Source organism: Mauremys reevesii, linkage group 11, assembly GCF_016161935.1.
Source record: "Mauremys reevesii isolate NIE-2019 linkage group 11, ASM1616193v1, whole genome shotgun sequence".
NCBI lineage: Eukaryota > Metazoa > Chordata > Testudines > Geoemydidae > Mauremys > Mauremys reevesii.
The window spans coordinates 66,230,639-66,255,426 of NC_052633.1; the positions used below are offsets into that span (position 1 = coordinate 66,230,639).

Here is a 24,788-nt window from a genome sequence, read left to right on the forward strand (position 1 = left end):
TTAGGCATGATTTTAGGTTTTAAGCTAGTTTATTTTTGCATGTCAGAGTTTTAGAAGATCTCAACAGCCAAGCAGTTCCCATTGTTCTCATCGGGGTATAAAAATGTAGCCAGATTTTCAAAAGGGCTCATCTCCCATTGGTCCACTCCAGTGAAGTGGCCAGATTTTCAATAGTGCTCAGCATTTAGCAGCTCCCTTGTTCTCTATAGGAGCCGCTGCATATTGAGCAGTTTTGGAAACTTAATTGCAATGGCTTGATGGTAGATGACCTATAAGCACACACAGGATCCATTGCCAGGCCCAGAGTCTCATTCCAGGCAATTTTCCTCAGCTCACCCTGGGCTACTGCTCCCAGGGGATTTTTCACTTTGCTTCTCTATCACTCCTCCATCAGAGCATCCTGCAGGATTCTTCCTTGCCCTTTTTGCTGAGTGCCATCTCCCAGCACTTTCTCCCTGGAGGCCCTTTTTCCCCAGCAGGTTCCTACTGCTGTCTTTCCCAGGGGACTCCCTGCTACTCCTGATCCCCCTTGCTTACTGAAAGCCTGGATCATCATAGCCCCAAGTGCTGCCATGCCCTCTTCATTGGCCAAACTGGGAGCACCTGTTCTAGCACAGAGGCGCTGGACCTATTTCATTTCAAGGTGTCAGCCACCCTGTGACATAAGCTCTTCTAAAAAATCTGATCTTGTTTATATATATATATCCAGGGTCAAATTCTGTTTTTGTAATGTATGTATGCCATTCCCATTGATCTTGTACATCCAAGAAGAGAATTTGTTTCTGTATGAATATGATTGAAAGCCATTTACATTGAATTTAGAAATAATAGTAACAATCTGACCAACTTGCCATACAGCCAGAATCCAGCCACTTGGATGCAGGATTGTTCCCTATAATAGAATTTCTAGTACTTTGTACCCTCTTGTTTTACATGTCTCCAAAGATTTCCATTAGAAGCTTCGTCCATTATATTATCATCACTGCCAGGAGGATTAGTTTTTCCTGATATTCAGCCTAAATTTTTCCTTTTAATTTCATCCCAAAGTGTCTGGTTATTTCCCTTTGTACCATGCTGACTAATTCCTCTCTCTCCTTGGTGTGTACCCTATGCAAATAATTTTGGGGTTTAAACCTCTGTGGTTACCATGGCTTTGCTTAGCCAAGATATAGCTATTACATTCTTTTGATTGGTTCTCATAAATCAATCCCAGCTCCTTAAATCATTTCAGTTGCTCTTCTCTGAGAACCCTCCAATTTGTCTAAAGTTTGTTACCTGACTTGGAGATCTAGGGGCAAGCAAATCCCAGGCAATTTAATTTCCAAATATAGAAGTATTCCTGCCTCTGAAGACATTCCAGTGCCCTGTGAATTCCTTTGAAAGTTGAGGAGTAAGTGCCTTCAGATTCTTTCACTTGCCCCATAAAGCGAATTTATGTTTGCATAGACTGTAATAAACCTCAGATTATTAAAGTGCTAATAAATCCCCGTTCATTTGGTAAGAATGAATTGTCACAAATCAGCAAGCCTATGCATTTGGTTTGGGTATATGTCAAAATATAGTGAAGATAAGATTTCACACAAGGAAGGTTCAAAATAGGTTCTTTAAATGACTATAGTGTCTCTATGGGCACAAACTTAAAATAACAGGTGGCTAAAGACTGCAGTAGCTGTGAGATGCATCCAGAAGAATATGCTTCTAAAGAGCCCTGAACCAAAGCCCATTGAAATCAATGCAAAGGCTCCCACTGACATGATCAGCCCTTTGATGATGATGATATTGTTCTAACTGCATGAAGAAAAAACATATTCCCTCTGCCAGTGCATGAAACCTGGGTTACACTTTATCAATCCACCACCTCAAAGAACGTTTAAAAGCACAGCCAGAAAAAGAAACAACTCTGCTTTTCTAATATAATATAAACTGCAGGAAATAAATGAAACATCAAGAATCTAGGAAATGCAAGCACAGTTTATCTTAATGACATTACCAGAATAGCTAGAGGAATGAGGGGGAGAACAGCATGCACGTACGTTGACATGTAACGTGGCTAAAAGGATATACTAGAGATAATGGCATAGTCTCTGCAAAGGCAGAGCCAAGAAGAATGACATTTAGAGTACAAAAAAAGAATTGTTCAGATTAGTCATTAGGTCTATTTTAAGCAATCACTGAAGTATATTTCACTTGAAGGTTTTTGTCCTTTCTTTTTAATTTATTGGTCTTTTGTTGGGAATCCTCTTTTTAACTCAAATAAAATGGTTGTCTCTGACAAGAAGCTGCCTGCTTTCTCCTCTCCATTTCTTGTAAAGTACAAGGACGATATTTATTTTGGAGCTGCAAAGTGCTCAAAGCACATACTTTCTGAGAACAGATGCTTTCATAAACATCTCTACACTGGTTGCTAACATACTGAACTCATAAACTATTAGAACCAAGAAACTTCAATTTCAGATATGTTTATCTGAAACTCTAGCCATTGTCTTAGCCTTACATAGTAATCCATGTAATTATTTGAGTTTGTTAAGCATATGCTGTCCTTATTGTTTCCATGTTTAGTTCTCCAATACTTTTTAGTAGGAAACTGCAGTAGCTGCTCTAATTATATATTTTCTGAAACCTTATAGTTAAAGCAACAAAAGGAGTACAGAACTCCAGATGTTTCTATTTCAATTTAATACATGAGGGACATAGAATTTCTTACCATGTATCTGACAATTTATAAACCTTGAAAGGCTGCTTTTCAATTGTTTTCCTTCTGTAACTGTAATGTGCGTTTACATTTGGCAGTGAGCGTAAATGTTGCTAAATATTAAGCCATATAAAGAGTGTGCCATGTTTCATTTAGAACAGATTTACGAGTGCAAGGGGGCTTTTCACCATTCCCTCCCCTGTTCATGTCACCCAAAGCATAAATACAAAGTATGTTCCATCTTTGGACATTAGTTGAAGAACAAGTTGAGTAATTTACTAAGCATCAAAAATAACTAATATTTTGTTTTATCTCACACACACACACACACACACACTCTCTCTCTCTCTCTCTCGTCCTGAGACTCCAGCCAGAAGGTTCTGTTCCCTTTCCCTGGACCCGTCCCGTCTTGTTTTAATATCCAGTTTCCTCTCCCACCACGTGTTTGGTTTTCTTTCAGTTTTGAATTACTTATCTAGACCTCTTTGATATTTCAAGGAAAACCAATGCACATTCCAAATCCGATCCTGCTTCCATTCAAGTCAGTGGATCAGGCTCCATATTAATGGGTTCAAAGTCTGGGGTTGTGGCCCCCAAGGGGGTCACAAGCAGATGTCAGACTGTCACAACCACCTTGCCCTTCTGTTACTGCTAAATGCAAGGTTGGGTCCCAACTAGATCCCGTCTGGGACTGGTAACAAAAACGAGGTCTCAGTATGGAAAAGGTTGAGATCCACTGATCTACATCATGCACAATGACAGCTAAAAAGTGACCTTTTTTCCTGTGATGTCTATGGAAATCTCCATTACTACACAAAAGCTGTGCCTTGAAATACCTTAAAAACCCTTCAGGAACTGCTAGCAATGTGAAGAATCATCTCCGTTTGTATAATGGAAGTGTACAGTTTATCAATAAATAAATATATTTTTAAATAATCCAATAATCTCCCACCCCTTTTTTGTTTTGTTTCAGTGTTTCTGGAGGAGAACTCTTTGAACGAATCATTGATGAGGACTTTGAACTGACAGAGAGAGAGTGTATTAAATACATGAGGCAGATATCAGAAGGAGTTCAGTACATCCATAAGCAGGGCATTGTCCATTTGGACTTGAAGCCGGAAAACATTATGTGTGTCAACAAGACTGGGGCAAGGATCAAACTCATTGATTTTGGACTTGCAAGAAGATTAGGTAATAAATCTATTAACTTTGTTATGTTCAAATGACAAATTGTGTGTGGCAAGAACAGTTTTATCATATTTATTGTTATGCTCTTTTGCACATAAATAGCAAATGGATACTTTAAATTTTAATCTTCTTATTTTAGAGTAACATATTAAAATAAAGAAAGAACAAAAGTAAGACATCCATAAGAGACCACATAGTGTATGTCTGTTCTCTGAAACAGTCTGCACTGCCGTGAATACAAAATGGCAGTCAGTCTCTATAGATGGCAGTGCCTTTGTACATCAAAAGGTGAAATACATAAGTCAGAACAGTTGTAGAGATAAATCACCACATTTACCCAAAATAATTTTGAAACACTAGTTCCTTATACTTGAAATAAAACACAAAATCAAGCTCCTGATCATTTGCAGTCATTAAAGATCTCATGACACTTTTTTTTTTTTTTAAGAGTAGGACTTGTTCTGGGAATTTTCTATCTTGGGTAATTACATTCTACTTTACATTTCCCCTTCACTTGGTGTTGGTTAAAGTATTCTTCACTTCATGTCATAAACTATTGTGTATTGTTGTACATGTTGAATTGTTGAAGCAGGGTTGCCAACTTTCTGATTGCAGAAAACCAAACACTCTTGCCCCGCCCCTGCCCCACCCCTTCTCCAAAGCCCAGCCCCCACTCACTCCATCCCCCCTCCCTCCCCCCCTCACTCTCCCCCCACCCTCACTCATTTTCACCAGGCTGTGGCAGGGGGTTGGGGTGTGGAAGGGGTGAGGGTTCTAGCTGAGGGTGCAGGCTCTGAGGTCGGGCTGGGGATGAGGGGTTTGGGGTGCAGGAAGGGCTCAGGGCTGGGACAGGGCTCCAGCTGGGGGTGCAGGCTCTGGGATAGGACTGGGGATGAGGGGTTTGGGGTGCAAGAGTGGGCCCCAGGCTGGGGGATGGAGCCGAGGGTTTTGGAGTGTGGGAGGGGGCTTCGGACTGGGGTAGGGGGTTGGAGTGCGGAAGGGGGTTTAGGGCTGGGGCAGGGGATTGGGGAGCGGGAGGGGGTGCGGGCTCTGGGAGGGAGTTTGGATGCAAGAGGGAGTTCCATGCTGGGGCAGGAGGTTGGGGTGCAGGAGGGGGTGGGGGTTCTGGGGTGGGGCCAGGGATGAGGGGGTTTGGGGTACAGGAAGGAGCTCAGGGCTGGGGCGGGGGTTGGGGTGCAGGAGGGAGTTAGGGGTGTAGGCTCCGACCAGGTGGTGCTTACCTCAGGCGGATCCCAGAAGCGGACAGCATGTCCAGCTCCTATGAAGAGGGACCAGGGGGCTCTGTGCAGTGCCCGCACCTGCAGGCGCCACCCCTGCAGCTCCTGTTGGCCACCGTTCCTGGCCAATGGGAGCTGCAGAGCCAGTGCTCGGAGAGGGGGCTGCGCACGGAACATCCCAGATCGCCACTGTGTATAAGTGCTGCAGGGACGTACAAGCTGCTTCTGGGAACTGTGCAGAGCCTGGGCAGACAGAGAGCCTGCCGTAGCCCCGCTGTGCTGCTGACCACACATTTAACAGCCCGGTCTGCAGTGCTGACCAGAGCCGCCAGGGTCCCTTTTCAACCAGGCATTCCAATCGAAAACCGGACACTTGGCAACCCTATGTTGAAGAGGCACTTCTATCACAATCCCCTGTTTTGAACTATTCATAACTTCCTCAAAATTCTTTTTGGACTGAAAGTTCCCATGTATGGTGTCATTCCAAAGTGGAGTCATTTGGATGGCTACTTGCCTTCATGCTCTTCAGTGGCCTCGTCGCTAGTTCCATTAGCGAGCCTCATATATGCTGGGAAGCCATACAGCAAATTGCTCTGCTAACTGAACATCAAGTGCTCTTTTTATTTTCTATTTTTATCTTATACTTTGCAGCAGAAGAAAAATCTTTCCCAGTATTAAACTAGATACGGGCAGATTGTGAACTTGTTACTCAGGTTTGGGGAGCAGTTATTCATGTAACTAATCCAACTGACTTCCTTGGGGGCAATTTATGGGAATTACTGCTCACCAGTGTAAGTAATGGGTTCACAATGGGGCCCATAGTTGTGTGCTCCCCTTTTAAATAAAATTACGCGTGATTCCTTTACAAAAAACAAAACAAGTGATTAGTGTGCAAGTAATGTTTGGAATGATTGTATTCTACCTTTAATAGTACATCTCTGTATCCATCCTTCCCTTTCTGGTCCGTCTTAAGTCACAGAGTAGTGCAAACATAATAAGAATTCTTAGCAAAAAGAATGTATTAATCTAATTAGGAATGAACAAGTCTGCCTTCCAGATTTAAGGTGTGGCTATGCTCTGAAAAGAGACTATGTGAAAGTGGTACCTTTTTATTCAACCAATCTGCTTACTTTACTCACTGCCAGTCAATTTGTATTTCACTTACTCTACTGTTAGCACTATAACAGTAAACAAAGTTCTGGGATAGCAAGCTGGGTTTTGTTCTGATTCAAGAATCATCAGCAGAAATGTTAATTAGGTTCCAATAGTAAAGTCTTTATGGGTGATGTGTGAACAACTCCAACTTGACTGTCAGATTCCAACTAGCATCTAGGAAACCCATTTACTTGTGAAGTCAGCAGATTTGATCTTTGAGAGACAATAAACATGGAATCCCAGAATGGCATTTTTACAGTAACTTTTCCAAGTAGCACCTCACTTTCAGATCACGATTAGTTTAACCCAAGATTCCAGAAGAGAGACTGGATTCCCTCTTCTCAATGTGGTGTTCATGTTAATAGTTTTTGGATTATTGGAAAGCATATTGCATTCACTATGTATTTTGCACAGTGTGATGCAAAAATGTGAATTGCTGCAACCATGTCACAAATACCAAATTGGCAATTATGCTACGTTTTTCTCAATCATAGAAGGATTGTAGCCATGGACACCAGAATTTATCTTGATTTCATAAAATGTAGATTAATTTGTGCATTGCTCTTGCTTGCAAAGTGGCATTATGGGCATTTGCCTTTTTTCTCATCTATGAACCAAACTCACCTCTGGTGTTAATCCATGGCTGAACTGTGAGCAACTCTGTCCAAATTATCCACCAAGTTCAAGATGTGGCATGTGTAGCAGTTCCCACAAAGAGAATACCATACTAAATAGGCCACATGAAGGAAAATAGTGCTTTACTGATCAGTAAGACTTTCCCAACATTCAGCTCAGACTTCTTCCAGTAAAAGGAAAACAATTTTTATTAGTAACAGCTCTAAGCCATTCAAGGTTGTTTTGTTATGTGGTTTTGTTTAGTTCATTCTTCTTTGCAATTGTCTACTTTGACAGATTGTGAGCATTCTGTGAGTGATTATGTTGGAACGCCCACTGACTTTAATCGAAGGGGGGTAGGACCTATGTTAGAACTGCAATCTATTATTCTAATCTGGCAGACTTTACTCGATCAAAGCCCTCATAAAGAGAATGGAAGTGATAACTGAGTGGAGACTGCATCAATTTGCAATATAATATAACTTTCTTTTTAATTGATTTGTAACCACTAAAAATCTAGTGCACCTTAACTTTCAGTACTTTGATCTAACTTAAATTAGTTAAAACCATTAATCCCTCTGCAGTCATTTTATGAAGATAATTAGTTCTCTTATTTTGTCAGGAAATACCAAAGACGTAGTGAGAGATTTTCCTGACCTTTTTTGGTGTTCTTAGAAGCTCATGTAAAAAATTTGTTTAAGATAAACTTTGTGGGTTCACAGCATTTTTGTGTGTGTGCTGTTAAGACATTGTTTTTTGGAAATCAATTTGTTATGCACAGTGCAGAAAAAAGGTCAGTTTCCAACTAACGCTTCAGCATTAGATCTCACTTAAATGGTAGCCAAAGCCAGAGTTCTTCCTATGTACTAAGCTTGTAAAAAATTGGCCCTCTGTGCAAAATGTGGCTTTTCAGTCACTAGAAACTGACATCCTTTCCACCGGATGGCCCTGGAGGTCTCTGTTGATTGCAAGATTTCCTGAATTAACTTGCTATCACCGATTATGACAAGAGGAAGAAAGGATTTTGTAGTGTGTAAAATGACAAGATGAGAGGAATGTGAGTGAATTCACCATGATAGTGCCCAGTGCATACTTGCAGGAGGAAGGGATGGTTAGTGATTATGGCACAAAACTGATTCTGTCACAGACTTGCTGTGTGATCCTTGGGTAAATTATTTAACTTCTCTGTGCTTTGGGTTCCTGATCTATAAACTGGGGATACTAATGTTTCAAAGGCTGTTAAGAGGTTGTGTGATTAGAGTTTGTAAAGTGCTTTAAGATCTTTGGATGGAAGGAACTGTAGAAGGGCAAATTAATTATAATTTCTTAACCATATGAACTGATGATCATTCAGGAATGATAATAAAACGTGGTTAATTTGTCTACTAGATGCTTCTGGCAAATAAATATATTCTGTAGGAGCGCTCTGTTCTGATGGTCAAGTAAGTCCAGTTGTAGTCTAGTATACAATTAACCTGCTGATAAGTTTTTTAGTTTTTGTTTTAATTGTTATAAGGGTGCAACACTTTGTAACATGATTATTTTAACATTAATGGACCGAGTCTATTACATCTTTTCCCCCTCCAATCCCTTGTCTGTCTTTCTATTGAGCATACAATCTCTTGAGGCAGGGACAGTCTCTCCTTCTGTATTTGTACAGAACCTAGCACGATGGGGCCCCGATCTAGGTGTTACTGTTATGCAATTAATAAATAATAACAACTATAGTAGGGCAGGTTTCAGAGCAGCAGCCATGTTAGTCTGTATCTGCCGTACTATAAAAAGAACAGGAGTACTTGTGGCACCTTAGAGACTAACAAATTTATTTGAGCATAAACTGTAGCCCACGAAAGCTTATGCTCAAATAAATTTGTTAGTCTCTACAGTGCCACAAGTACTCCTGTTCTTTTTATAGTACGGCAGTGGACTTCATTTACACCAAGCACTAATTGCCCAGGTTATCTTGGAGTCTGGACAAGAGCTGCTTTCCCAAACTAAATCCATTTGCTCCAGTGTAGCCAGTAAACATAATTTCTTGGTCCTTTGTGCCCACTTGCACTTGATCATTTCCTTTTTCCATTCCTGGACATCCTTGTTCCCTGCCCACTTCCTTCTTGTTGGTTGCCTCCCCACTTGCACTCTTGCTTCTTTCCTCTGTTTCCTTCTCCAGCTGTTTGGAATAGACATGGTCTAAAACAGGCACATTTGGATTTCCTGCTAATTCCATACTAAATGGCTTGCATGGTGTTTCACACCCTTCTCTAGAAATGTTATCTGAAACTGGACATATGTGTAGTACAAATAGTGGTGCTGTTGTTGCTTTTGCTGGTAATATGGCACGTTTGCTTCTATTCTGCATAGGTTTTATTCCACGCTTATCTCTGCAGTATCTGAGCACCTTCCAGTAGGGCATTAAGCGACCTAACATCTGTCATGTGTGGTGCTTTTTTTTTTTTTTTCTCTCATTCTCTACCTGGGCATCTTTCAAATTTAAACAAGCACCAGTGGCAAGGCACTGATTTTTTTTTCTCTACTGTTTTCACTTAATGAAATATATTTGGATGCCAACAATTTTTTTTGTTCTACATTTATTACTGTTTCACTTTGCTTTGCAGTGCAAGCTGCCAAGGCTTTGATAAGGGCAGTGAAAAGTCCTCCAGTTCTAATTTAGCATCTGTATTCTTTGCTGGAAATGCTCTTGTGAAGCTACCTAAGCAGAGATGGATCCAGCTACCCACAAACCTTTTGGGAAGGTTTAGCTCTGAATCCATACATCGCAAGCTGGGCCCATCTCTTATCTTCCCAATGTGTGCTGGTAACCCTGTGTCTGTCTTATTTAGAATGCAAATTCTTCAGGGGAGGAACTCTCTTTATTGTGTGTCTCGTGCAGTGCTGAGTGCATTTGTGATGCTTAGCACAGAAGAATTATTATTTGTTATTCGTTCATGAGCCCAGGAAGACATGAGCTGGCCAAGCTAGTAGCAGCTCAGTCAATTATTTACCTTTTTGGTGACGGAGTTTAATAACTAACCCATAAATGTGAGTGCAGGCTGTTAATTATACTTTCAAAAAATATACAACCATTAATGTTTTCCTCTTTCTTTCTTCACAGAAAGTACAGGTTCTCTGAAAGTTCTCTTTGGGACACCTGAGTTTGTGGCTCCAGAAGTTATAAACTATGAACCTATTGGATATGCCACAGATATGTGGAGTATAGGAGTTATCTGCTACATCTTGTGAGTATTCTTGCTAGTCTTGTGCCAAATCCTGGGAGCTTCTGAGCATGCTCAACTCCTAGCGACTGCAGAGGTGAATTGTTCAGGATATGACCACTTATATTTTGTAATCATGAACTACAGAATGATCAATGAACACTAACATAAGTTGGCCCCAGTCACACATTGTTTTCTGAAGAACCCCAGTGATAAATTTCAGGATTGGAGCCTTCATGAGTTTAGCCATCTACAATTTCACTTTTCATTGTGGGGTTTCAGAAAAATACAGCTTGTTGAAAGAATGTTAAGTTAACATAAGTCAGCAGCAGTCCATGATCACTTAAAAACACATTGTTAAAATGTCTTTCATATGGTCTTTAAATATTTATCCTTCCCTGCTGCTTAAAAGGATCACCTTTGTGTCTTGAAATCTAAGTCTGTTTCCTTGCGTGTACCTTGACTTGTTATTGAAGGGTTGCTTGTGAATCCCTGGGTTGCTGCCATTGATGTTACTTATCTTAGAAATCAGAGTACTGAAACATTTATGGTAGAAAAAGAATATGGATGAATTATATGTATTTAGCAAATTTACACCAATAAAAATGACCAGTTACATTTTGAGTTTCTCCAATCCTGATTATATCCTTTGAAAATCTTTAAGATGAACTAACAAATCCCAGTGATGCTGTACCAGTTTTAAAAAGATTTTTCTATTATACATCTACCACTGGATAAACTAATTAATTTTTATAAACAGTTTGTATCAACCTAATGCAAATATGAGGTTGGTTACAGTTGCTGCTTAGATGGTCTTTTTATGTAGGTGATTGATTATATACACTCATCATCTTTGAGCAGATATTTCTAGAAGAGTACATAGGGTGAACAGGGTTTTCATTCTTGCATGTGAAGAGCAATAGAAATTATCTGACTCCAGCTTCGATGTGTTCAAGTTTGATGTTCTATAACAAATAAATATAATAATTCAGTTGAGAACAGCTTTTTTCTTTCTGTCTTTCTCATCACAATATCACACTCTAATTTAAGTCCATTTGTTTATGATTCTGTAACAGGATTGCTCTGTATTCTTGAAACATCCCACTTTAGTAGCAGGGAAAGGGTTTTTGATCTGCCCACTTACTGAGACAGGTGACCCATTACCCGATCTAGTTACAAGAGAGGTAGGAGTGGTTATCTAGTGGGAATGGATCTAGGGGTTGGCTGAGCAGTCCTAAACCAGGAACCCGAGGGGCAGCCATGCCTACGGAAGAAGGTTTGAGCAGAACTTTATCTTATTGGTAATGTGTTGCTAACGCCAAAGTGCAGGGAGCGTATGACTCTGCACAGTGTTCAGACTTTGCTTTAGAGTACTATGTGAAAGGCACATGCTCACGGGTTCCTTTCATTTATTTTCTCAAATCTTGTCTACCTGTTAAGAAAATACTATTAGACTTTATAATAAAAAAGAAGAATGCCTTGGTCAGATATTTGAGGGACAAGGTGTGTGAGGCAATGTCGTTTATTGGACCAGCTTCTGTTGGTGAGAGAGACAAGCTTTCGAGCTTACACAGAGATCTTCTTCAGGCTGGGTAACTAAGGCCTGGTCTACACTGTGTAGGGATCGATCTAAGTTACGCAACTTCAGCTACGTGAATAACGTAGCTGAAGTCGACGTACTTAGATCTACTGATTGGAGAATCTTCATTGCGGTAAGTTGACAGCTGATACTCTCCCATCAACTCCACCTGCGCCTCTCTCCCTGTTGGAGTACTGGAGTCGATGGGAGAGCACTCGGTGGTTGATTTATCACATCTAGACTAGACGCGATAAGTCGACCCCGACTGGATCGATCGCTTCCCCTCGATCCAGCGGTAATGTAGACAAGCCCTAACTCACTGCTAAATACACAGTGAAGCAGATTGTTTATCATAGGTAGCTAATATGTTTCAAAGTGACATTCAAGGTGAAGTGGCCCATTAACACCTCTCTAGTCAAAAGAGAGAAAGGAACAGGGCAGGAGACATATGGAGAGCAGTTGGGGGGTGGAGTTGTTAATAAGTTACCGATTGTTGTAATAAACCTATTAAACTCTCTGGAACACTCCCACATCAGCATCAACTTTCTAGACACCATGATCAGCTTCAAAAATGGAACCCTACAGACAACTATATATTTGAAACTCATGGATCACTATGCCTACCTTCGTAGATCCAGTAACCACCCTAGACACACCAAGAATCTGTTATATACAGTCACGCACTCAGATATCACAAAATATGTTCTGAGGAGAAAGTCCAGGATATACACATGAAAACACTCAAAATCACCTTCACCAAACAAGGACACTCCAGAGAAGCAGATCGCATCATGGAACAGGCCACCCAGATACCCCAAGAGAACCTGCTTCAATACAGAAATAAAACCCCCTCCACCCTCACATCCCTAGTTGTCACCTACCATGCCACACTGGAACCCATACAGTGTATCATCAAACTACAACTCTCACTCGATGGGAGACCTCCATCTTGAAAAAAAAATCTTTCCTGAGCTCTCTCTTCTGGCCTTCAAATAACCCCGCAGCCTCTCCAAGCTCATCATCAGAAGCAAGCTCCCCACAGACCAGACACACCAACTCAGTGGTACCAGAGCCTGCCAAGAACAACGGATGGAAAACCTACAGACATATCTCTACTGTTACAATGATCAAACCTGCCCCACAACACACCTTTCAAAATCTGTGGGTCCTAAACATGCCTATTTCAATATGTGGTGTACCTCATCCACTGCACTAAATGCCCCAATAACAACTATGTGGGTGAAACCAGACAATCACTATGCTCTCATGTGAACTCACACGGAAGATGATAAAAGACAAAAACATGACATCACCTGTGGAGGAACACCTTCCACAAAGCGATCACTCTATATCTGACTTATCAGTCCTCATCCTCAAAGGAAAGCTGCACAGCCCTTTCAGAAGAGAAGCCTTGGAGCTTAAATTCATAATTTTGCTAGACACTAAAAATCATGGACTGAAAAGAGACACTGGATTTATGATTTATTACAACAATCTGTAACCCACTAACAACCCCACTCCAGCTGCTTCTCCATATCCTACCCTACCCCACCCCACCTGTCCCTTCCTTTCCTCTCTGTGGCTGGAGGGATGTTTTCAGGCCTCTTCACCTTGAATGGTCCCTTGAAATATGTGGTAACTACTTAGGCTAAACCATCTGTTCTATCTTGTATTTAGCATTGACACTCTGGGGCCATGTCTACACTACCACTTATGTTGGAAAAACTTATGTCACTCGGGGTGTGAAAAAGCACACCCGAGTGACATAAGTTTCACTGGCAGTGGTAGTGTGTATAGTGGTACGCTCTCCCGCCAACATAGCTACTGCTGCTCATGGAGGTGGTTTTATTATGTTGACAGGTGAGCTCTCTCCCCTTAGCATAGAATGGCTACACAAACGCTCTTGCATCGGTACAGCTGTGCCCCTGGAAGCTCACTAGTGCAGACATGCCCTGAGTCAGTTTCCCAGACCTGAAGAAGAGCTCTGTGTAAGCTCGAAAGCTTGTCGCTCTCATCAACAGAAGTTGGTCCAGTAAAAGATATTACTTCACCCTCCTTGTCTCCCTAATAACTTGGGACCAACATGGCTACAATAACACTGCATACGTTAGTCAGCTATGTCATACATTCCCTCATAACTGTTTGATCTTCATTTTAGAGTGTGGTGGATTTTTTTTGTTTCGCCACACTCTTCATATATGTTCCCATGCAAACCATTCCTGTGTTTGCAACATCCCAGAGACATGTTTTTTAGAACCTTAGACTTTTGCCTCTTTTTGGAAGTTCAGTCATCTAGATTAACCTATAGTTTCCTGGGCTGTTGTTCTGCATGAAGAATAAAGCTATGTTTGCTTCAGATTCTCTGGCAACTTGATTAATCTCCTGAAATATTTCATAGGATTTATCACACATGTCTGCCTTAAACTCCTTTAAAACTTTAGGGGGGAAATTTTCTTGACACTCCACATACACAGTGAAGATCTTTGCCTCACTGATACATAACTAGAGTCACAAGTAGTTTGATGCAGCAGTCAAGGGCAGATGTATCTTCACCACGATGGAAGTATAAAATCAGAGAAGTTGGAGTGTACTGTCACAACCCCATTACAAAACACACCCAACCAAAAGAAAGACAAGGAGCAGAGTTTCCCACTGTGGTTTTGCTATTGTGCCCAATGTTATCTGTGTCTTCCTTGATGTCTTGTACAGAGCTGGGTGCAGTTGGAACTCAGCCAAGAGTATGTAATAATAATAATCAGTTAATCTCTCTCTGCCCGTGCAGGACTTTTCTGTGCAATAGAATGAACTGGTGATATACAACCTCAGGGTTGCAATGCAGAGCCTCACTTCTTCAAAGGCCTTTGGCACAATCCCTCTTGTAGTTTCTGTGTGTGCCAACTGAAGTGTAGACGCTGCACTATCATTGGGAATGGTGCACCCAGCTTCCCCACAGCATACTTAATTCCAGCACGTGCAGAGATGTGGGCAATAATACACAGTTCTGTTTCCTCCTCACACCTTTTGGGCCAATCTGTGGCCTTGGCGATATGGATGAAGCAGTTCTTGTGCTCTCCAGAGTACAAGGACTCCGACCAGCCCAGCTTTTTTCATGGGGCACACAAAGGGGGAGAACTCCTTATTTCTTCTCTCCAATCCAGCAGCAACACCAAGGACGCTCTGTCACAGTCTGATTTCCAGTGTGATGTCAACTTCACTTTTAAATGTTTCAAGCAAAGGGGTTTCTACCATTCACTTGGCTGCCAGGGTGCTGAAGCCACCGCCTTTCATGTTGACCAATACGATCTCATTGATTCTTTGTACTCTTATGTCTGCCTATCTGTCTCTTGTCTTACATTTCGATTGTAAACTCTTTTGGGGCAGAGACTGTCTCTTTATTCTGTATTTGTACAGTGCCTAGCACAAGGGGGGCCTCTTCCATGGCTGAAGCTCCTAGGCAGTACTGCAATAGAAATAAATTAATACAATTATTCCATTGTCTGATAGACCTTGCTGTTGGAATGTTTTTCTGGAAATTCATCGCCTATATTTTCCTTAATTTCCTACTATTCTTGTTGCATATTCTGTAGTAATACCCCCTTACACAATTTCCTCTCCTTCCTTGGTGAGGACAGCTGCCACGTAACACTGATTATGCTTGGCACATATATAGCACTGGCCTCCAGTTAGTTTTTATTTTTCCATGCTATTCATGTTCAGTCCTTCTTAATCATCCCAAATAAAGCATTCACTCCAGTCACTACATAATTGTTTTTGTTCTTTACATTTCCTCCATTGTACCTATATCTTATTGTTTGTCTTCCTGTTTGATCTCACTTACTGTCCTGTTCTACTTCTTGTCCCATCATCTTTAGTTAATGTATTGACTTTGAAGTAACATGCCACAAAAACTATGGGTTGTGTAAATCATCTCCATTTGTCTATTTTCAGGGTTTCTCTTTGCATTTATAATAACCTTTGTCTAATTGAAGCATAATCATGATGAATTCTTTCCAGCTGTCTCTATGCCATTTAGTCTTGCAGGCACTACAGAATTTTTGTTTATTTTTACTATTCTTGGTTCTTTTCTGATGAACCCTTTTGGACAGCTGTATTGCTAACATTCAGTAACATAAAACTCTGCCTAGGCAGAGGCATGGCCAAGAAGCTCTGCACGCTGCCTCTGCCCAGAGCGCTGGCTTTGCAGCTCCCATTAGCCAGGAACCACAGCGGTGTCTGCAGGCAGAGGTAGCACGCAGAACTTCCTGGCCATGCCTCCTCCTAGGAGCTGAGCCAGTGGGATGTCGCCGCTTCCAGGGAGCCTCCCAGGTAAGCGTCGCCCAGGGCCTGCCTCACCCCATCCCGCGTCCCAACCCCCTGTCTTCTCCCACACCCAAACTCTGCTGCTGCTAAGCAGGAGAATGCGGTGGCCCGAGACTGCCCCAGCAGTGGCTGGTGCGACTGGTGCAGGGGCTCCCTGAGATGCCCCTGAGCCAGGCACACCAGCCACAGCAGATGTCATGGAGGTCACGGAAAGTCATGGAATCCATGACTTCCATGACCTCTGTGACAAACTCGCAGCCTTAGTTATGATCATGTTCACCTAAGTGTATTTACTTCAAATTACCTGCTAGGGCTATTAGAACCAGTGTGTTTGATTCATTCTAACAGTTAGTCAGATTTGCTCATTTGTCACTGGCAATATGTTGAAAGGATTGTAAAGTGGAACTCAGCATCCTTGAGGTCCAATCACGGGAGATGCTGAGCATGGCAGGCAATGCTCAGTGAGTGATTGTGTGAGGCATTGAGCATGCTCAGTTTCCTTTGATTAGTCCTGGTCTTACTGCAGGAATTACTGGATGAAATTCTATGGCATGTGTTGTGCAGGAGCTCAGGCTAGATGATCTAATGGTTCCTTCTGGTCTTAGCGTCTATAAATATAGGCACTCAGGATCTTCCAAGAACAGGTACATAAATACTTAGCATTGTCAAGAGAGTAAAATATCTCAGTCCTTTCCTTAAAAATGGAAATTGCAAAAGACTTTTTAAACAAATTGAGTTTAGAATGCCAGAAAGATGCCTGGTTAAGTAGCTGGAAAAATGTTTTCAGTAAACAGCCTGATATTCGTCTAATAGTAAGATCATCGCTTAAACTCAAAATTAATTTTCCTGGGTGCACGCAGCTCATTTTTATCACTTAGCTTTCACATTCCTAAAGGAAATTGTTTCCATAATCCGTCAAACCAATTGCTAGGCATTTATTACTTTAAATGGCTATTAAGAAAGGAACAACTGAGTCCCCAGGTCAAGAAGTTCTGTGATAAAGACAAGAGCTTGTGGGTACTGCATCCATTAGCTGCCAATTTGTCTTTGTTTTGTTTTCTGAATACATACAAAGATATGGCCTTCCTTACAAGTATTCCCAATGCAAATCAACTGACTCAAACACTTTAACTCAGGAGTAAAGGAACAGTTATTATGGCCTTATAAATTCTCAACAGCATGGAAGGTCCAGATGTAGGAAAACCTGATTGAGTTTTAAACAACAGTATTTTGAAATAGTGTTTGGAAAGCACAGAATAGAGGAGAGTGTTTTGGTTGCTTAATGTACAATGGGCTGCTACATGTAATTTACTAAGTACAGTAAATGCATAATAAATCAATTCAAATGAATGCATTTTAGAGTTTACCAAACATTCCTATATGTCAACCACTCCATTTTTTCTAAAAACGGACTCTTTTCTCTCCCAGCTTCCATCAGTCTTACCCAGGGGCGGCTCTAGAGCCCAGCGGGGCAAGCACCCGCCTGGGGCGGCCCTTTCCCAGGGGGGCGGCAGGCTGGGCACCTGCCGCAGAAGACTGCGGACGGTCGCTGGGTCCCGCGGCTCGGCTGGACCTCCCAGCTCAACCGCGCCCAGCGACAGCGAACCGCCCGCAGCTGCGGAGGGGTTAGCTGAGCCGCGCGACCAGCGGACCCTCCGCAGTCATGCCCGCGGCAGGTCCGCTGCTCCCGCGGCTCGGGGGCGCCTCCCGGGCATGATTGCTTGGGGCGGCCAAATTTGTAGAGCCGCCCCTGGTCTTACCCTGAGCCTCCAAGCACTCTGCAGGACAATGATATTGCTTCTCCCACCATTACCCTTTGTTAGGCCTGAGAAGTTGCTGCAGAACAATGAAGTTGCTATCTCCCCACAGGGCATTACCTCTACAGCTCTCCCAGCCCCTACTAGTATTGGAACTGATAAACCAGGCATGAAAAATCAAGTCTTTTGCATAGTAGCAAAAAGTCCTAATCTCACTGAAATGGGCCTGCCTGTGTCTGTCACTCCATGAAATAATCTGTGTAATATTATTTGTGGAGAGTGTACAAAGGTCACATTTGCAATCAAGTATTGATGAAGAGTGGGATACCCCTTGCAATGACCACACAAGTATTTTTTCACAAAGAAATCATTCAGGAACACTTAATTTGTGTGAAATTATTACCCCTGCATCAGTTGTACTGATCTGCTGAATAAGTGCTGGTTGGGAGCTAGTTTCACTTATGGTGCAGTTATAGTCAGAAAAGAGACACTGTAACAATGATAGTGTGGCTCCAGATTTGGAATCAGACTCCCCCTGAAACAAGATTTCTGCCTCTTACATGGCCTGTTAATAACAGTGACTTTGGTGAGACTTAGGCTAGGTCTACACTGTGCGGGGGTCGGGGGGTCAACCTAAGATATGCAACTTCAGCTACGTGAATAGCGTAGCTGAAGTTAGCGTATCGTAGGTAGATTTACCTGGCTGTGAGGATGGCGGCGAGTCGACCGCTGCCGCTCCCCTGTCAACTCTGGTTCCACATCTCGCCGTGGTTGAGTTCCAGAGTCGACAGCAGAGCGATCAGGATCGATTTTATCGCGTCTACACTAGATGTGATAAATCGATCCCCGATAGATGGATCACTACCCGCCGATCCGACGGGTAGTGTAGACGTGCCCTAAAGCACATGCTGAAATGCTTTGTTGAGCAGGAATGGATTTAAGCACATCCTTGAGTACTTGGCTTAATCAGGGCCAGAGATTCTGCATCAGTAACTTATCTAACGATACTTGCTGATGAAGCATGAAGGCAGAATAGAATCCTTTTCACTCTACCAGCGGCCATACTGTCTTTGCAGTGCTACAAGGAGTGAAAACTTGTCCTGGGTAGTAAACAGAGATGTGTAAAAGACAGAACAGATATTGTGAAGTAAGATGTCATTTTACATTGTCACTTTTTCACACATTAATCTTCCAGTTTTCATAGGTCTTATTACACATCCATGCATGTGACTTTTAGTATTGTACACACTTGTAAAGATGCCCTTCAGTGTAGTGTAGTGTACCTTACCTGGTGTAAATTAAGAGAATAAACCATTTCTCAAATAAGAAGCAAATACATCTGTTCATTTTGATTTACTTCTTCCCCTCTGGGGCTTATGCCTCCACCTCACATACAGTACCTAGCTAGTTTTCCAAATGTCTGTATGAGATACTAGACTTTGTTACAAGCAACTTCCAGGGGCAGTAAAATATTTAGTGATACCTTTGTGTGAGGGAATGAGGCTACAAAGAGTGGATATTTTCCAGTTTACTTATGACAGCACAACCCTGGGGAGCAGTCTTTGTACCAAATTTTGGATGGAGTTGTTAGTGACAAAGGGGAGCAGCATAACTCTTTTGTGGTGGCTGTTAATAATTCTGTGAAAGTCTAGTATCTTTAAAATGTATGGACAGAAGCAATTCTTGAAGGGTAGTGGGTCTTTCAGCAGTTTCACTGGGCCTGATCGTTCATTCTTCAAGTGCTTTCTGTAAACAATATATTTAGAGATGACTTCACATGTTTCAATCCAGAGTGTTTTTTAAAACGCAGTGAGTTCCACCTAATTTTGTTTTGTTCAGGAGCAGTGATATTGTTGGAGTCTGTCTGACTGCATAAAAAGGAGGTTGAAATGGTCAGGGCTCAGAAAGAGCCAACAAAGGAGGCTGTTTCACCCACAGATGTGGAGCATTGCGGCCCTGAGTCAACAAAGCACTTCAGCACATGTTTAATTTTAAGAACAAAAGTAGTCCCATTGACTTCAATGGGACTGCTCACATGCTTTAAAGTTAGTCATGTACTTAGGCGCTTTCTGGGATCTGAGCCTGAGAGCCCCTTACAGAATTGAGTCTCTATAGTACTATGGTTCTCCCTAGGTCAAAATTTTAGGTGGAGTACATCAAATGTTGAAGATGAAAGGCATATTATTATATCCTTAGTCCAACCCCCTGCCAGTCCAGGACTGTCGCATACAGTACTGCGTTCTAGAGTTTTGGTACTTGTGACCCTTCTTTCTTTCACATCTGCTCATTAATTAAGGGGACTTGTCAAAGTGCCCTTCAGTCCTGTGCTGCAGCTACTGGGCTGCTGAGTTTAGGGCAAGCACATCCTTGAAGGTTTCCTTTTGTAATGCGCGATGACCAGTCCGGGATGCCTTTTATGGTGAAAAAAGGAAGTTCTGTCCTGTTGAATGATCCGCTCTGAATAGCACACATAACTGGGGTGGAGATCATGGAATCCAAATACAATAAATGTTTCTTGTATTACCATGTGGATCAGTGCCCCAATTCACTCCTATTCTTTTACTGCCTCCTTTTTCTGATATGCAGCAGTGGCATGCTGGAGTCACTGTGAGTAGCTTGATACACAGTGGCCTTCTCATTTTGTAAATGAATTGTTCATTGTTTACTCGACCATATACAAAGCACAAATAGACTTGGGTGAAATCCTGGTCCCATTGAAGTCATTAGGCATTTTCCCATTGACTTCAATGGGGCCAGGATTTTATTTAAGTTTCCTGCCTCAAGGAAAAAGTTTTTAAAAATCTCACCCACAACTAACAATAGAATGGTCCACTGGAAGGTTCATTACATGGGCCACCAGAGCAACACTTACGATAAGTGTCAGAATGAAAGCTAAAAACACATAGCCAAAGATCTAGGCAAGTGCCCTATAACCTTTGTTTTAAGCTATAGGTATATAAAAGGCATTGTGAGGGCTTGATCCCAGGCCATTTGCCCTAAAGCTCAATACAGTGTTTTAAGATTCTTCCCCTTCCTAGTGCCTCTCTCTCAAATTAATATAGTTTTTGTAAAGACAGTTATCTTAAAGACATTGAGTCCAAGCATATTGAAAAATAATATCCTGGACAGAGGTGCCCTCTAGTGGTAGTAGTTTTAAACAGCAGTTAGTTAGCAGCTATTTAAACTAAATGGAAGGCAACCTGTCTTGAAATAACATTCTTAAGTATGACAAGGAGGGTGAGTTAATATCTTTATTTGGACCACCTTCTGTTAGTGAGAGAGACAAGCTTTCAAAAGCTCAGCTCTCTCACCAACAGAAGTTGGTCCAATAAAAGATAGTACTTCACCCACCTGGTCTCTGTAATAGCCTGGGACTGACACGGCTACACTTACCCTGCCTACATTCTTAAGAATGTTTTTAATTGAATTGTGTGCTTTAAAAAAAAAACGGATTTCCATACCATGATAAATCAGAGCTAGTGAAGGGCAACAAAGCAAATGTCATGGGAGTCTGGGCAACTTTGATACATTAGTGGGACAGAACCTTCATCCCTTGTTCACTAGCTTGAATCTAGCCCTTGCTGGTAGTAACCAAAAGTTACTACTCTCTGACAGTGGCATAGGAGTCTCTAGGGTTCATGCCCACTTTCCTGACACTTGAAGGGACACCAAAGCATTCTGTGGATTATGACAACAGTATTTATATCTTCTTAAGCAATAATGACAGCCTTGTCTGCTTTCACTTTCTGTGAATGTCAGTCATCAGGGTAAGCACTAAGGCACCGTGGTAATGATGATATATATATGTTTACTTGATTCCCAGAATGAAGAGACTCCTCTGGGCACAGTTACAGGCAGCTGGTGATGCACTGACCTATAATGATGTACCTGTCTTTCAATGGACTATTCTAGACCAGAAGTTCCCAAACTTTTTTTGCTGCACCTCCCTTCGGAGATTCATGTCCCATATGTGCCCCTTTGGCACAAGGGTACCCAGATGGTGCGCAGTTTGGACCCCAGAGGAAAGGAGAAAATCCCCACATGAGCAGCCAGGGTGGGAGGAGGCTCTCACACACCCTATTTGAATCCCAGCTACCTGGAGCGGCAACTTGTGTTCATTGGTTCCGCCCCCTCCATGCATGTGTGTGTGTGCCCACACAGTTGTGCGAGGCCTTTGCTGGGGGGCCAGGCCCATGCACACTGTCCCTGCCATGTTAATTCCCAGTGCAGTCATAGGCGGAGTGAGAGCTATAGAAAGGGAGGGAGTTCTTGTGAGGCTGTGCAGTTCCCATGACAGCTGGCCAGCAGAAGGATGGTGGCTCAGTGCTGAGCATATTGGGATGGGGGCACAGGGAGAGAGCAGAGATTCTGGGATTAACCTCCTCCCACCCATGCTATCCTAGGGCACAAGGGGACAGGGTTGACCTCTCCAGGGAATTGGACCAGCATACACTGGATACCTTGAAGAAACAAGAAAAAATGAACTAGTCAGGTCCTTGCATATCTGCCCCACAATCTAAAAACCAACATTCTAGACAGTTCCTTGCTTCCACCTAGTGGTTGGATTAACAGAGCTGCCTCTTTAGTTTACCATGTACAAAACAGAGGTTTTAGAAAAATGTTTGAATCCTAGTGTTTCCTCTTATTAGCAATGAGCCAAAACTAGAATTTGAACAACCCCGAACTCTGGAAAAGACTGGATCCTGATCCAGATCTGACCTCTGTGGCTGATTTCTGAAAAGGGCCGAACTGAATCCCTGGATATGAATGTTCCTGAACTTTGGAAGAGTTCAGATCAGTATCAGAACTTTGCAGCTTGGGCCCATTTCTGTTCTTGATGTTGCTATATGTTTATAGAAATGGATTATTATAGGCCTTCTTTGACATTTCCACAGCTGATTTCTAGATGCAATAATACTGAGTTGTCATCACTTACATAGCTTATATTAGGTTATAGTGTTACTTAAAGTGCTGCTCTACTTTGAAAAGATATTCTGTAAAAATGGCAGGATGAGGTGGAGGTTCCATGTTTGTGCGTGTCTCTCCCTCGGTGAAAACAGATCAAATTTGCTCAGTACAAAGATATTTCTTCTAACTGCCAGCCCTGCAAACTCAACTTCACATATCAGAAACCAGCTATGTTATTTCCTTCTCATGCATCATCATCAGTAATAACAGACTTCAAAGCCAAATTATGTCTGCAGATACATTGTGCAACTCCACTGCCTAGAGTGAGGTTGCACCATTATAACTGGCCTGTAATCAATTTTTAGAAAAGAACTTTGTTAATGCATGAGAAGGGACAGGATCCAGCTCTCACTTCTAGCTATGTGGGCCTTGCCTGAGCATGAGGAGTAAAAAGCACTAAAATCTTATTTCTGTCACTAAAGTTAGCAAATATGACTTTGAATATACACAAGAAGCAGATCTGCTGAGTTACAGTATTATCTTTGCATAGTCATTATCTGAGGAGAGCTGAACCTTCTATGTAGCAAATTATTATGGTATCAAACTCTAAGGGCTGGTCTACACTAAGGGGGAAAATCGATATAAGATACGCAACTTCAGCTACGTGAATAACGTAGCTGAAGTTGAAGTATCTTATATCGATCACTTATCCGTCCTCACGGCGCGGGATCGATGTCCGGGGCTCTCCATGTCGACTCCGCCACCGCCGTTCGCGGTGGTGGAGTTCCGGAATCGATAGGAGCGCGTTCGGGGATCGATATATCACGTCTAGATGAGACGCGATATATCGATCCCTGAAAAATCGATCGCTACCCGCCGATACGGCGGGTAGTGAAGACGTAGCCTAACTCTCCACTTCATCTTTACCTAACTGCTGTTATCTCTCCCCAAAATGGGGGCGGTATAAGAAAGAGGAGAATTTTTCTTTTTTAGCTTTGGGAATTTAAATTCTAGTCCTCTTCCCATTTATTTTGCCTGTATATCAACTTTCAAGTATATTATTTTAAGTTGACATGCGACTTCTCCTAATACAGATTTTCAGAGAGCAAAGAGCTGTCACAAGGATGTTAACTGTTATCTGTGCTCATTTAAAGACTGACACTGTTTTGTGGGTTGTTGTTTTTCTTTTTTTATCCTCAGGGTCAGTGGACTTTCTCCTTTCATGGGAGACAATGACAATGAAACTTTAGCCAATGTTACCTCAGCAACCTGGGACTTTGATGATGAAGCTTTTGATGAAATCTCTGATGATGCCAAGGACTTTATCAGCAATCTGCTAAAGAAGGATATGAAGTAAAGCTGTTGGACTTGCCATACTTTGCACTTTCCTATTTAACTGAACTTGGGCACCTCTTGCTCCCACACTCTGAATATCTTTCTTTTTTACACAAACACCTTGGGCAGCAATGAATAAGGAGCTCTGAATGCTCCAAAATTCTGTGTCTTTGTGTTCGTCACCACAGCCATCATTCACTTGACGCTGCACAGATTGGAATGGAGCACTTTAAGTGTCTGCTCATTCATTTCACTTCTTTCCCTCAGGGATGGACTCGTATGCCAGATATATCCCATGGTGTCGTACTATGTGGTTTGAGCGATCATCCTCATTAATATAGTGATGTAGCACATGGGAGCTAAAGAACCCAGCATGAAATGCTGCTTCTTGATCTGAGTGGATTGCAATAGGATTTTGTTTTTTCTCACTTGTTTTTAAATGTGATGCCCCTGAGTGGATGGCTCTGACATGACCATACATTTCCTATGACTCTCATAAAGCTCAGTTTCACAAAAGCCATGGGCCATCGCCCTTTTTATTAATAGTAGCAAACCTTTATATTATAGTCGTGCCCAAAGATTCCAGTCAAGATTAAGGCCCCATTGCTGTGAACATTGAACATACCTAGGGAAGAGACAGCTCCTGTCTTGGAGGGTTTACAGTCTAAATGATACAAAACAAGTGTTATATACCTATAAGTTATAAGCAAGTGAATACAGAGGTGAACTGTCACAGCTTTGTTAGACATATATATTTGTTAAAATTTATTTAATGGGTGGGAGAGGTAA

At 42.1% G+C, this 24,788-nt stretch overlaps 1 protein-coding gene across 9 annotated transcripts in view; it reads left to right on the forward strand.

Moving 5' to 3' along the window:
• Window positions 1–24,788, forward strand: part of MYLK (myosin light chain kinase) — a 326,396-nt gene that overhangs the window by 296,319 nt on the left and 5,289 nt on the right. For all 9 annotated transcript variants that reach the window (XM_039495244.1, XM_039495239.1, XM_039495241.1 and 6 more), the window contains 3 exons: window positions 3,666–3,883; window positions 10,001–10,124; window positions 23,865–24,017. In XM_039495244.1, the coding sequence (XP_039351178.1) occupies window positions 3,666–3,883; window positions 10,001–10,124; window positions 23,865–24,017 (495 nt within the window). The remainder of the gene's footprint in view (window positions 1–3,665; window positions 3,884–10,000; window positions 10,125–23,864; window positions 24,018–24,788) is intronic.